This window comes from Myotis daubentonii, chromosome 12 (assembly GCF_963259705.1).
Source record: "Myotis daubentonii chromosome 12, mMyoDau2.1, whole genome shotgun sequence".
Taxonomy (NCBI): domain Eukaryota; kingdom Metazoa; phylum Chordata; class Mammalia; order Chiroptera; family Vespertilionidae; genus Myotis; species Myotis daubentonii.
In genome coordinates this window covers 26,170,209-26,184,147 of record NC_081851.1, presented here as the reverse complement: position 1 = coordinate 26,184,147, position 13,939 = coordinate 26,170,209, and the positions used below count along the sequence as shown (strand labels likewise).

General features: G+C 48.5%; 1 protein-coding gene and 1 long non-coding RNA gene across 6 annotated transcripts in view; one reads left to right on the top strand and one right to left on the bottom strand.

Moving 5' to 3' along the window:
* Positions 1-11,809, top strand: part of ELMOD3 (ELMO domain containing 3) — a 28,304-nt gene extending 16,495 nt beyond the window's left edge. For 3 of the 5 annotated variants that reach the window (XM_059659295.1, XM_059659296.1, XM_059659297.1), the window contains 3 exons: positions 10,023-10,099; positions 10,389-10,516; positions 10,848-11,809. In XM_059659295.1, coding sequence (XP_059515278.1) covers positions 10,023-10,099; positions 10,389-10,516; positions 10,848-11,434 — 792 coding nt within the window. In that variant the 3' untranslated portion in view covers positions 11,435-11,809. The remainder of the gene's footprint in view (positions 1-10,022; positions 10,100-10,388; positions 10,517-10,847) is intronic. The other 2 variants (XM_059659298.1, XM_059659299.1) reach the window with 1 other exon arrangement.
* Positions 7,068-9,390, bottom strand: LOC132213157 (uncharacterized). Its single transcript, XR_009447908.1, has 2 exons — positions 8,161-9,390; positions 7,068-7,922 (listed from the first exon to the last, which is right to left on the bottom strand). It is a non-coding gene; the product is annotated as an uncharacterized LOC132213157 (long non-coding RNA).
* Positions 11,810-13,939: the final 2,130 nt, after the last annotated feature.

The window sequence follows — 13,939 nt, the reverse complement described above, 5'->3', positions numbered from 1 at the left end:
TGCTAGTTATTTTTCTTGAAGCTTGAGATACATCAGTGAGCAAAACAAAGATCCTTCCAGCAGAGAAGACAAGACAGTAAGCATAATACATACACTAATGATAGGACATGTTAGAAGGTGATGCGTGTGCTGAGGAAAAACCACAGGTGGGGTAAGGTTTGAAGAATGTGGGGAGGGGGTTACAGTATTTTAGGGGATGGTCAAGGTAGCTCCCATGAGAGGGCAAGACCCAAACCAAGCCTTGAAGAGGTGAGGATGTTAGCCAAGCTGGTTTCTGGGGGCAGAGCATTCCACACAGAGGGAACAGCTACAGCACAAGTCCTGAGGAGGGAGTGTCTGCATGTGAAGGAATAGCAGGGGAGCTGGCTGGAGAGGAAGGAGGAAGGGAAGGCAGGAGGAAAGGAGGTCAGAGGGTAATAGGGACCAGATGGCGTAGTGCCTGGTAGGTATGATGAGGGCTTTTGATTTTACTCTAAGCAAAAAGAGGGTTTTCAGCAGCCTGGAGTACACGATCCAACTTGAAAGGTTTAAGTGGATCCTACCAGGTGGAGAATAGTCTAGGGCAGCAATTTTTAACTGATACGCCACAAGAATTTTTAAAACATGTCATACCTATTTAGTCAGGGGCACTGACTCTTTTTCCTTAGGTTCTCAAAAAAAAAATGACAACAGCCAACACAACAATAGCCATTTGGTGTGAATAAATCAAAACTATACCTTTGTCAGATCGGCAAACAGTGCAGTAATATATTTTTTGGTGTGCTGCAGAATTTTAGTAATTAGTTTATGTGTGCCACAAGATGAAGAGGTTGAAAATCTCTGGTCTAGGGCTTTACAATCAAGTTATAGATGATGGTGGTGTGGAGGGTCTTCTCAGATGAGGTGGAGTGAAGTGTTCAGGTGCCGGATATAGAATCTTTTTTAAATTAAATCTTTATTGTTCAGATTATTACAGTTGTTCCTCTTTTTTCCCCCCATAGCTCCCCTCCACCAGGTTCCCACCCCACCTTCTGCCCTTACCACACCCCCACTGTCCTCATCCATAGGTGTATGATTTTTGTCCAGTCTCTTCCTGCACCTCCCACACCCCTTTCCCCCCAAGAATTGTCAGTCCACTCCCTTTCTATGCCCTTGATTCTATTATATTCACCAGTTTATTCTGTTCACTAGATTTTTTTATTTACTTGATTTTTAGATTCACTTGTTGATAGATATGTACTTGTTGTTCATAATTTTTATCTTTACCTTTTTCTTCTTCTTCCTCTTCTTAAAGAATACCTTTCAGAATTTCATATAATACTGGTTTGGTAGTGATGAACTCCTTTAGCTTTTTCTTATCTGTGGAGCTCTTTATCTGACCTTTAATTCTGAATGATAGCTTTGCTGGATAAAGTAATCTTGGTTCTAGGTTCTTGCTATTCATCACTTTGAATATTTCTTGCCACTCCCTTCTGGCCTGCATAGTTTCTGTTGAGAAATCAGCTGACAGTCGTATGGGTATTCCCTTGTAGGTAACTGAGTTTCTTTCTCTTGCTGCTTTTAAGATTCTCTCTTTGTCTTTTGCTCTTGGCATTTTAATGATGATGTGTCTTGGTGTGGTCCTCTTTGGATTCCTTTTGTTTGGGGTTCTCTGCGCTTCCTGGATTTGTAAGTCTATTTCTTTCACCAGGTAGGGGAAGTTTTCTGTCATTATTTCTTCAAATAGGTTTTCAATATCTTGCTCGCTCTCTTTTCTTCTGGCACTCCTATAATTCGGATGTTGGTTCGCTTGAAGTTGTCCCAGAGGCTCCTTACACTATCTTCATATTTTTGGATTCTTTTTTCTTTTTGCTTTTCTGATTGGGTGTTTTTTACTTCTTCGTATTTCAAATCTTTGACTTGGTTCTTGTGATCCTCTAGTCTGCTGTTGGATCTCTGTATAATATTCTTTATTTCAGTCAGTGTATGCTTAATTTCTATTTGGTCCTTTTTCATAACCTCGAGGGTCTCACTAGATTTATTGAGGGTCTCACTAAATTTATCGGCGGTTTCTAGAAAATTCTTGAAAAACTTTATAAGTGTGGTTTTGAACTCTATATCCAGTAGTTTGCTTTCCTCCATTTCTGTCATTTGTGACCTGTTTCTTTGTCTCTGCATTTTTTTTTTAATCTTATTTTTTTAAAGATATTTTTATTGATTTTTTACAGAGTGGAAGGGAGAGGGATAGAGAGTTAGAAACATCGATGAGAGAGAAACATCGACCAGCTGCCTCCTGCACATCTCCTACTGGGGATGTGCCTGCAACCAAGGTATATGCCCTTGACTGGTATTGAACCTGGGACCCTTCAGTCCACAGGCCGACGCTCTATCCACCGAGCCAAACCGGTTTTGGCGTCTCTGCATTTTGGCTGCTTCCCTGTGTTGATAGAGTAGCTTTCTGTGCTAGGTGTCCTATAGGGCCTAGTAGCTCAACCTCCCCAATTACCTGAGGTGGACACTCTTGGTGCAGCTGTTTGTGGGCTTTGTGCACAGTCTTGTTGTAGTTAAGCCTTGATTGTAGTTGGTATCACTGGGAGGAATTGACTTCCAGGCCAATTGGCTGTGAGAGTCAGCTGTGTCTATGGTGGGAGAACTTCTGTCCTGGAGACACCCTTATGGGGCAAGACTTCCTTCAGTGGGGCTTTGGTGCTCACTGAGTCTGTCCCCTGAGTGTGTCCCTTATGGATCTGAGGAGTTGTAATCTGGATGGTCCCACTCTGACCACTGGGTACACTGGCACTTGGGTCTCTAAGGAGGTGCTAATTTAACCTCTGCCTGAGGCTACCCAGCAGGAGCTACGGAGAGATCTGCAGATTCCTCTTCTTTGTTTGGGATTTGGAGGTGCCCAGATGAGGCCCAGCTGTGAAGCAATGCAAGCTGCTGTGGGGCCTTGGACCTTCTTTTGGATGTTCTGGGTCTCTCTGACCCAGCTGCAGTTTGTTAGGTAATTTTAGATCTCAAAGGGCCAGGTCATTCATATGCAAAAGCCTCTGCACACAGGTTGGGTGGGGCGGGGTCTCAGGGAATCAACAGAGCGGAGCAAACAGCTATGGCTACTCCTCAGTCCTGCCCTAAGAGGCCCCGGGTCTCAGTGTCCCGTAGTAATTGCTGCAAGCACCTCTGAGAGAAAGCCGCCCTCGAGTTTCGCCTGATGCCAGACAGTCCAATTTCTCCCCGTATGAGTCTGGGTCCCCAGAGACTCGTCTGGAACTGGAGTTCAGAGTGGGAGTGTGTGTCTCCCTCCCGATTGAAAAAGACAATCGCGTCCTCAGTTGCCAGCCCTTTCCACGTGCGCCTCCGTACCTTTGCACTTTACTTCCGCACCTCCTCTGAATCTTAGTGTGCTTTTCTCTTTCCTTCTAGTTGTAGAATTTCCACTCAGCCAGCCTTCCTGTGGTTCTGGATAATGTTCGTTTTGTCTTTTAGCTGTATTTTTGAAGTGGTTGTGCGAGGCAGCAATTTCAGGTGTTTGCCTATGCCGCCATCTTGGTTTCTCTGGGGATATAGAATCTTGAGCGTATGGACTTAAGAGAGTAGAGCCAGCATATTTTTCTGATGGATAGAATATGAGTGTAAGAAAAAGAGAGGAGTCAATGATGATTTTTTTAAAATATATTTTTATTGATTTCAGAGAGGAAGGGAGAGTGAGAGATAAAAACATCTATGATCAGAGAGAATCATTGATTGGCTGCCTCCTGCATGCCCCCTACTGGGGATTGAGCACACAACCCGAGCATATTTCAACGCTCAGTCATTGAGCCATGCTGGCTGGGCTCAATGATGACTTTTATTTGAGCAGCAGGAAAAGTAGAGTGGCCATCAACTGTAATGGAAAGCTAAGAGCAAGTTGGAGGGTTATGCATTTTTGGTAAGGACACCACAGAAGTGATGTGGCCTTCTCGTGCCTCATATCAGGAACGCAGAATGCCAACGTGTCTCACTGCTGGTGAGGCTCACCTTGAACACGTGGTTGAGGTGATACCTGCTGGGTTTCTCCATGGTGAAGTGACTATTTCTCCCTTTGTAATTAATAACAATGTTGAGGAAGACACTTTGAAACTATGCAAATATCCTGTTTCTCCTCAAACTTTGTTCTGTTGATTTTTTTGTTCTTTAGAGAGGGAGGAACTGAGAGAGAGATAGAAATGTTGATGAGAGAGAAACATTGATTGGCTGCCTCGCACCCCCACCTGCAACCCAGGTATGTGCCCTCACTGGGAAACGGTCTGGCGACTTCTTGGTGCATGGGACGACACTCAATCAACTGAGCCACATCGGTCGGTCCTCAAACTTAGTTCTAATGCTGACTTTCTGTTTCCCTCATTCATTCTACATTTATTAATTCTGTAAGAATGAATACATTTTGCAAGAAGGAATTGTCTGTGCTCTTCTGTTTATTTACTCAGCTACTTTTTACATCAGTGTGGACTCATGGATACTTATTTTATTCTATGAATTGTAACCAAATATTCTCCTTTATTTTGGTGCTCAACTTGTCCCATCTTTGGCCATTTTAAGAGTTCTTTTAGGGTGGCACCTGTGCCCTTTGAACATGCCCTATCCTTTTTTGAGAACTTTTATTTTTCTAGACACCAACAGATGATCTCGGTTCGGCTTGTGTTTTCCCTGCATCATTTCTATCCCTGGAATCGACCACTTCTTCAAGGAGCTCCTGTTCCTTTAATTGGAGAATGATATTTAGAAGCCAAGATCTGAGCAGTAGACTTTCTCACTGCTATTAAGATCTCACTACTTGTAGGCTCTCTCAGTGGACAGAGCTTGTTATATGTGTCGCTGGTTCACTCCCAACTCTGATAGGAAAGGTCTTCAGGAGCCCTTGACAGAAGCAGGAACGTGGTCTGCTTTTATGCTGCCCGAGGGAGAGGTGCCTGAGAATGAGTGGCTGAAGATCAGACCTGCAGCATGTTAATCAGATCATTTTATCTTCGAAGGCTAGAGTTGGGCAGGCCTGAGTTGCAAAAAGTATTGGCCATATTAATCCTAATTCTCAGGACCTCAGTCTTTTCCTTTGTAACATGTGAACATAATTCCAACCCTGTAAAATTATTCTAAGTTGCAGATAAACTATGTAAAGTACCCAGCACATTAGTCATTTAGTGAGGGTTATCAAAGTAAGTTTTGGCCCTGGCCAGTGTGGTTCAGTTGGTTGGGTGTCATCCTGTGCCCTGAAAGTTGCTGGTTTGGTTCCCGGTCAGGGCATGTGCCGGGTTGGGAGTTGCAGGCTCAATCTCCAGTACATGGCATGAGGGAGGCGGCCGATCAATGTCATGCTCTCACGTTGATGTTTTTCTCTTCTCCCTTCGTCTCTCTCTAAAAATCAATAAACTATTTTTTTAAAGTAACTTTTGATTTCCATGAGAAAAAATAGATTTCTTACATCTTATGTATAATATATGAATATATCATGTTTTTTAAATCAACCAAATACATATCTGTGTGAGTTGCTGTGTGCATACGTGTACACACACAACTATTAGTAAGGTCGATACCTTTGAATCCAAAACTTGAATATAAAACAAATAATCATACAGTTCCTGCCATCTGGGCAGTTTTTAATTTCTAATGTTTATTATATGTCTCTATATCTTTTGGGGGAAAATACTCAATCTTTTTTAAAATATATCTTTATTGATTTCAGAGGGGAAGGAAGAGGGGGAGAGAGATAGAAACATCAATGATGAGACACAATCATCAATCAGCTGCCTCCTGCACGCCCACTACTGGGGATCAGGACCTCAACTCGGGCATGTGCCCTGACCAGGAATCAAACCGTGACCTCCTGGTTCATAGGTTGTTGCTCAACCACTGACCCACCCAGCTGGGCACACTCATTAAATCTTAAGGCTTTATGTATGCCTGTCTATTCCAGGAAACACTGGAGGAGGCAACAGTGGGACTTCATGAGTGTCTGGTCTTGAGGTATATCGCTTGCTGGCCTTTGTGGCATTTACTGGGGATTTATATTTATTCCACAAGAACAGCAGCTTAATAAAAAAAGAGGGCTGGTGTAGGAGTCAGGAAGCTAGATGCTAGTTCCCTCTGCAGTATTATTATTTAGCTGTGATTTGAGGCAAGTCTCTGAACCTCTGTTTGCTCTTTTATGAAATAACTAGAGGCCCAGTGCACAAAATTGTGCACAGGGGTGGGGGTGGGGGTGTCCATCAGCCCAGCCTGCACCCTCTCGCAATCCGGGACCCCTCGGGTAGGGTCCCTAGGCCTGGGCAGGCCTATTGGGCTTTCCTTCCCCCGGCTGCCGGCAGCTGGCCCCACCCCTGCTGCTGCCACTGCTTGCCATCTGTCCAGCGCTGCCCACCCCCTCCCATGCTACCATTCACCTCCATCTGTGGGCGACAGGTGTGAGGTCTGATTGCTTGGCTGGCCTGGGCTTCCCTCTGCAGGGTGATCGCTGGCTGCCCTGCACACCCGCCACAGCATCACTGGCCAGTGATCGACCCAAAGAGCGAGGCCCCACCCACCTGGCTGGGGCTCTGTGATTAGTCGCAGTGCAGAGGGTGGCTTGGGCCTCCTTCTTTGGGAAGATCAATCGCAGAGCCCCCACATCGATCGCCCCACAGAGGGTGACCTGGGGCAATTGTGGGGTGATGGCAGGGGCCCCCCGCCAATCGCATTGCACCTGCCTTGGCTGGCCTGGTGCCAGTGCATGTCATAGTGTGGTCGTCCAGAAGGTCGTCCAGACGGTCGTTCTGCTGTTCGGTTGTTCAGTCAATTTGCATATTATGCCTTTATTATTATAGATTATTATAGATGAGGTTTGGCCTAAATACTTCTAAGATCCCATCTAGCTTTTTTTTAAAATATATTTTTTATTGATTTCATAGAGGAAGGAAGAGGGAGAGAGAGATAGAAACATCAATGATGAGAGAATCATTCATCAGCTGCCTCCTGCATGCCCCACACTGGGGATCGAACCTGCAACCCGGCATGTGCCCTTGGCCGGAATTGAACCTAGGACCCTTCAGTCCACAGGCCGGCACTCTATCCACTGAGCCAAACTGGCTAGGGCTGGCTTTTTTTTTAAATATGTTTTTATTGATTTTAGAGAACTACATGATTGGAACCTCCAGGGCGGCCATGGCAGCCACAGCCCCTGAAGACCATCTGGGCTTCCTGTTCAGTTCTCAAAGGTGTTTAAGCGTGAAGAGAAGTGAAACTTTAAATAAAAACCCCAAAATGCCCAGATCTGGTTTCCTCTGCTGTCTGCTAGTTCCCTAAACACAGCCTCACTGTCGTATTTTAGCTCAAAGGAACACTTTTCAGATCCAAAAGAACTACTGAAGGAACGGAGACATTGAGGTCTGAATTCCAGTGAAAACTGCTTTTTAGTAAGTGAGCTTTAAATGAATGTTCCTGAGAGTGAATGAACACTAGGTTTATATCTTCTCTTAATTATGTTGCTACCATATTCTTGTTCCCATATTTATCTTAGACTCAAAAAAATTAAGGGAAGGGGTGATATTATGCAAGCATATATAATTGAATATGCAGTACAAGAAGGTATAACCCCCTGTCCAGCTGACTCAGTTGGTTGGAGTGTTTTCTCATACACCAAAAGGTTGTGGGTTCGATTCCCAGTCAGGGCACATACCTAGGTTGCATGTTTGATTCCTGGTCAGTGCGTGTACTGGAAGCAATTGATCGATGTTTTTCACATTGATGTTTCTCTTTCTCCCTCTCTTCCTTTCTAAAAATCAATAAAAACATATCCTCAGGTGAGGATTTAAAAAAAAAAAGAAGAAAGAAGGTATAAATGCATTGCTGCTACCTCAGTCACACATCGAGGCAAAAATAATAATTATGAACATTTGTTAGCACCTACTTAGACTGATGCTGTACTTAGTATTTTGCATATGACATCTAAATAACTCCTTAGAACAGTGATGGCGAACCTATGACACCCGTGTCAGAGGTGACATGTGAACTCATTTTTGTGGTTGATTTTTCTTTGTTAAATGGCATTTAAATATATAAAATATCAAAAATATAAATCTTTGTTTTACTATGGTTGCAAAGATCAAAAAATTTCTATATGTGACACGGCACCAGAGTTAAGTTAGAGTTTTTGAAAATGCTGACACGCCGAGCTCAAAGGTTTGCCATCACTGCCTTAGAGCAACTCTGTGAGGTAGGTTGTGGGATAATAGAAAATGTCAACTGTGGATAATGAAACCTATCTCGTAGAATTTTGTAATGATTAGTGTCTTGACTCCACCCAGCATGGCACTTGGGCAGGGTCCCCAGGAACCTCCAGGTTCTGTGATTCCCTGGAGGGTTCACGGGACTTGGCAGAGAGGCACAGCCATGATTTAGTTGAACCAGAGCAAAATCAGCCGTGGAAGAAACGCATGGGACAAAATCCATAGGAAACCAGGTGCAGGCTTCCAAGAGTCCTCTCCCAGTGGAGTCACACAGGACACACTTAATTCCTCCAGCAAATAAAATGGTGCCAACCAGGGGAGCTCATTAGAAATTCAGTACCTAAAGTTTTTATTGGGGGGGTGGCCATGCAGGCCCCATCTGTAGCACTGATCAGAATTCCACAGTCACAGGCGAAGCAGGTGTGTAACATAAACCATATTATTTGCACAGAGTTTACACAGTGAGTCATCGTGAAGGAACGGCGGGCGTCTCTCACAACCCAAGCGCCCAGATGCCAGCCAAGAGCTAACCTTGTATGCAGGCCTTTCTAAGGACAGCAGTCTCAGGCCGCTGTGTTGACTCAACGTGCGCTTCCCTTTTTATTTTGAGAGAGAGGAAAGCTGAGTCTGAACGTTTGGGTGGCTTTAATGAGGACACACAGCTAGCAGGTGGCCAGGCCAAGATCTGGGACCCAGGTGTCATGGAAGACCCTGAGAAGAAGCTGGGTGGGGCCAGGAGACCCTCTACAGGTCAGGCAGTGATGTCCAATAGAACCTTCTAGGTCTGCACTGTCCACTACAGCAGCTGAGCACATGTCGCTACTGAGCACTTGGAATCACACTAGGATGAGCTAAAGTGTTGCATTTTAGATTTTATTTAATTTTGAATTTAAATTTAAATAGGTGCATGTGGTTAGTTGCTACCACACTGGACAGCACAGTATATCATAATGTAGTGAGTTTTTTTCTCAGGGGAAGTAGATGGGATAAATAGACTGTGACTCTTGTTCTAAACTACGGAATGCACTGATCTCTCCTCAGTGGATGCCCTTGTGTACATGCAACAATGAAAACTAACATGTAACATTTGCACGTTCCCTGCAAAACGTTTTTCATTTGCTTTTGCTTTTGTGTTGTGTGTGTGTTGTTTTGTTTGGTTATTAAATGGGAAGGAATTTGCTCCTCTGAGGACAAAGCTCTGAGGCGGCCCGCAGGGCTTTCTGAGGCCCACCCGTGAAGTGCTGGTGGGGCTCCATGCCGCCTCTCGGGAGTGCTCAGGCCTCTGCTGCTGGGAGATGGGTGTCCAGCAGGTCAGGGCCGACTTTCTACGCACTTGCACCTCCTCTGTCTGATTTTGGATGAAGTGCTCTGAGCAAATCACCAGAAGCCCAGGGGAGGGAAGAGACTTTAAGAACCTGTATAGTTAGTTCGGTACCTGGGCCCCAGTCTCATGTTCATCCTAACCCCAGGGGTGATGTGGTCCCTGGCAGCACATGGGTAGGTCTGGTGAAGGCCAAAGAGAGCTCATGGGTTGGGATGTTGGAGAAGCGGGAGGGCTCTCCCAGGGGTTATGCAAACCAGGTTGGAGTGAATTAACCCAGTTAGAATCCTGGCTCCGCTGCCTTAAGGTATTTCACGAAGCTTCAGTATCCTCATCTGTGAGATGGAAGGATCACTGTGAAAACTACGTGGAAGCAGCCATAACATCGCCGCTGCCTCTGGGCTGCGACTGTTGTTATTGCCTGCAGGCCAGGCTGGGTGTGGGAGACGGGAAACACAGAAGGCAAGACCTGGGTTGCCCCTGACCTGGTACCACTTGGATTCCAGCAATTCCCCTTCTGTTTGATGTCTGTGAATATCACCCGCATCGCAATCCAGGCCTTAAGAGAGGAGTGTCTCTCCAGGTGAGTCCTCCCACTGCTCATCCCCCTGCCCCCTCGACCCCACCGGCTGATTAGAAGGACCCAGCAGAGCCTGGTTCCCTCCCTCCCTGCCTCATTCTCCCCAGCTTCCTTCCTCACCTGCTGGCTTCTGGGGGCACTAGGCAACGTCCATGTGCACCAGTACCCATCTGCCAGCCCCTCCCCAACCCTGAGCTCAGATGTGAAGGCTGCCTGGGGAATGGCTCCCCGGGAGGGTGGTGGGGAAGGGCACCCAGGTGCCAGCCTTTGTCCATCACCTCCCTTCCTGCAGGGAGTGTAATCGGCAGCAGAAGGTGATCCCAGTGGTGAACAGCTTCTATGCTGCCACTTTCCTCCACCTCGCTCATGTCTGGAAGACGCAGCAGAAGACCATCGCAGACTCGGGCTTTGTCCTCAAAGGTGTGCTCTTTCTTCTGGGGAGACCTACCTCTTCCAGGGTGTCCCGGGCTTAGGGATCTCAGGGTGGTGACTAGACTGGGCTTGGCTGCAGTTCCCTTCCAGCCCACCCTCTGGAGCCTGCTAGCTCTCCCTTCTCTCCCACCCCCTCCTCCCTTTCTGCCCTTATACCTGTGGTGATACTTTCTGAACCAAAAGCTGAGTCCGACAGTGGACTGACTATTCAAAGTTGCAGTTGTCCTGGGCAAGGTAGAGTGTGTGGACCCTGTGGTCCCTTGATCTCCCTCCATGGTGAGCTCCCCATCTTAGAGGTCTCTTTCACCTCTCTCCATAGGACCTGGGCTGGGGGTACTCCCTAGAGCTGCTGGGCCCTGGACTGTGCATCCAAAGCCCCCTCAAGCCTTTTGTTCGCAATGCTCTCTGTTCCAGACTTGGAAGTGTTGGCCAAGAAGAGCCCACGGCGGCTGCTCAAGACCCTGGAGATCTACTTGGCTGGAGTATCGAAGGGACAGACCTCCTTGCTGGGAGCACAGAAGTGCCGTGGGGCACCAGCCCCTCACTCCAAGGACCTCACTTTCACAGGCGTGTGTGACCTGCCACCACACTCATCCGAAGGCACGTGGCCGGTCTGACCGCCGAGGCAAACCATATCAGGAACGCCTGGCTGGACCATGCCCCTCCCATCTCAGCAGAAGGGATGTGGAAGCTCCCAGGCCTGGTCGGGGAAGCCAAGGACCCTCCTCCTATTGGGACAAGGGGCAGTCAGACTTGACGCACTCCATACAGATCTGCATCCTTTGCTGTCACCTGAGTTGGGTTCCAGGTCATCTCGGTGACAGTGAATGGATCGTGAGGTGGGAGAGCCCCACCAGGATGTTCCACACGCCCCCAGGTAGGGCTTTCAGACCCTGGTGGCCATAGGACAGGGACCAGACAGGGACATAGAGTGTCTAGTTAGACTGTGAAGGGAGGTGGCAGTGGCAGCAGCCAACGGGGCAGCATGAACAAGAGCAAGACACCTGAGGCCACAGCTGGGCCGGCCTCCTCGCCTCCAGCCACCAGGCCAGCAGAAGGACCCCTCTGGGGCTTCTGGCCTCCCATTTGTCCCATCTCCTCTCCTCCCGCTGTTTATGGGACAGAGCAGGGCCTCTGGCCAAGTCTCCATTGCTGCCCATCCTAACTGCCTGCCCGCCGGGCTTCCCATGGGGGTTGTGCGGTGCCCATCACAGATGGTTTTCTAGCCTGGTTGGGGGAAGGAGGAAATCGGAAGTTACTGAATAAAAGAATTGTTCTGGGTTAAGGTTTCCATGTGTTTCCTCCAAGACAAGCCTTGTGCCTTCCCCGAGCCCCGCTAGAGCCCGGCACTCCTACCGGCTGAAGGCCCTGGCCAGGGCTCCCGGAGAGGGCGCTGTGCCCTCACCAAACTCCCACTGAGTTCACTGACGTCCACCCTGCACTTCTGGGTCCAGAGACTCTTACACTCTAACCAGAGGGTGAGGTAAGATTGACTGGCGTGCCCTAGCCAGTTTGGCTCACTGTATCGAGCATTGGCCCGTGGACTGAGGGTCCCGAGTTCACTTCCGGTCGAGGGCACGTACCTGGGCTGCAGGCTGAATCCCAAGCCTGGTCGGGTACATGCAGGAGGCAACCAATTGATGTGTCTCTCACATCGATGTTACTCTGTGTCTCCCCCTCCCACTCTCTCTAAAAACCAATGGGAAAATATCCTTAGGTGAGGATTAACAACAAAAAAAGATGGACTGGTATGAAGTGCCCACACTGGTTTTTTCCTGCATTTGTTTCTGGGGAAGCTGGCTGTTCCTTCATTCACAAAACAGCCTCCAGGCCAGGGAATCCTGACCTGGGGCGGGGGGCCCCACTACACTGCTCTCCTGTCCTCTGCCCTCCCTCAGGTGGAGCGTGGAAGACCCTGTCTAGCCCCTGCAGGCCTCTCCAAGGCTGACCCTCTGGAGGTGGGGCCATCACTGGGGTGGGGTTGTCAGCAGGATGCCTGGGGGCGGGGCTGGCAATGGGCCCTGCAGTGTGCCTGTGTCACCTTTGCCCAACTGGAACTAATCCTTCCTCCGGTGCGGGCTTAGCTGACCCGCCGAGAGACGCAGGGAGATGGGTGGGTGGGAATGCAGAAGGGCCGCAGCTCAGCCTCCACTTCGGTGTCAGGTTCCTCCACCTGCGCCGAGACCAGGCTTCTCGGCAGACCTGAGTGCATGCTCAGTCTGATCACTGCCAGGGCCCGGCCAAGTGGGCCTCTCAGGTGCCCTCTTCCCGCACCCTCCCTGGGCAACACCCTCCAGACAGTGGAGCGCTCACAGCAGGAACAGTCCAGGGATCAAGCTCTGGTGATGGACTGTTTGGAGTGGGGCCGGTGCGGGGGGAGGGGGGGCCGGTGTTAGTCTCTAAAAACTCTGAAAGTAGATGGATGCAAAGCCCTAGCCAGTTTGGCTCAGTGGCTAGAGCGTTGGCCTGCAGATCGAAGGGTCTCAGGTTCGATTCTGGGCAAGGGCATGTCCTCCGTATCAGGCTCCTCCCTGGCCCGGGCCCTGGTCAGGGCTCCTGCAGGAGGCAACCAATCGATGTGTCTCTCTCACACTGATATTGCTTTTTGTCCCTCTCTCTTCCACTCTCTCTAAAAGTCAATAAAAAAATATTCTTGGGTGAGAATTTAAAATAAATAAAAACTTTAAAAAATGAAAAAGTAGATACAAAAATCTTAATCTGCAGTTTTTGGCAGGGAAAGGCCTGCCTAGGCCTTTCATGGGAGACTTAATATGCGTCACAACCCTAAAGGTGTGAGAACTACAGGTTTGGTGCAGCCCCAACTCCCCCTTTTAAAAATCATCCCTGAAGCTTCCGGTCAAGATAGCAGAATGGTGCCCCTTACTAAAACGGCCCCTGGTACTGCTCTGTGTCGGCTGTCAGGTGGACGACTGTGCAGAGAAAGGCAGATATCCAGGGAGCTGATTTTTTATGCCTCTTGGCACAAAATCAACAAGATGAACTTGATTAGAATTTCTATTTAGACTGGAAAGAGCACGCATGTCAGCTCAGAAGCCACACAGCCCCGAGGGCCCAGGGGTGAGCTTGGGTCAGCACAGACATGCCCGGCCAGGCCTCGCACTCTGGTCTAGGCTCACACCCCCCTGCCTCGCTCGTCCCCCTGGGTCATGTGCTCAGGATGGGACCGCTTTGGGGCAACTCCATTCTCCCCTTGTTTAGCGATCTAGCCTCTTTGATATTCCAGCCACCACCTATGACGCAAGAGCGTGAACTCAGGGGCCCTGGTAACACGTGAGGCAATGTGCCGTGAAGTGACAAGCCAGACTTCTGCCCAGGAGGGAAAGTCGTGCTGTTGCCTGGCGAGCATGCGTCATTTGGAAGCAGTGGCTTATTAGGGCGGCTGAGGAAATG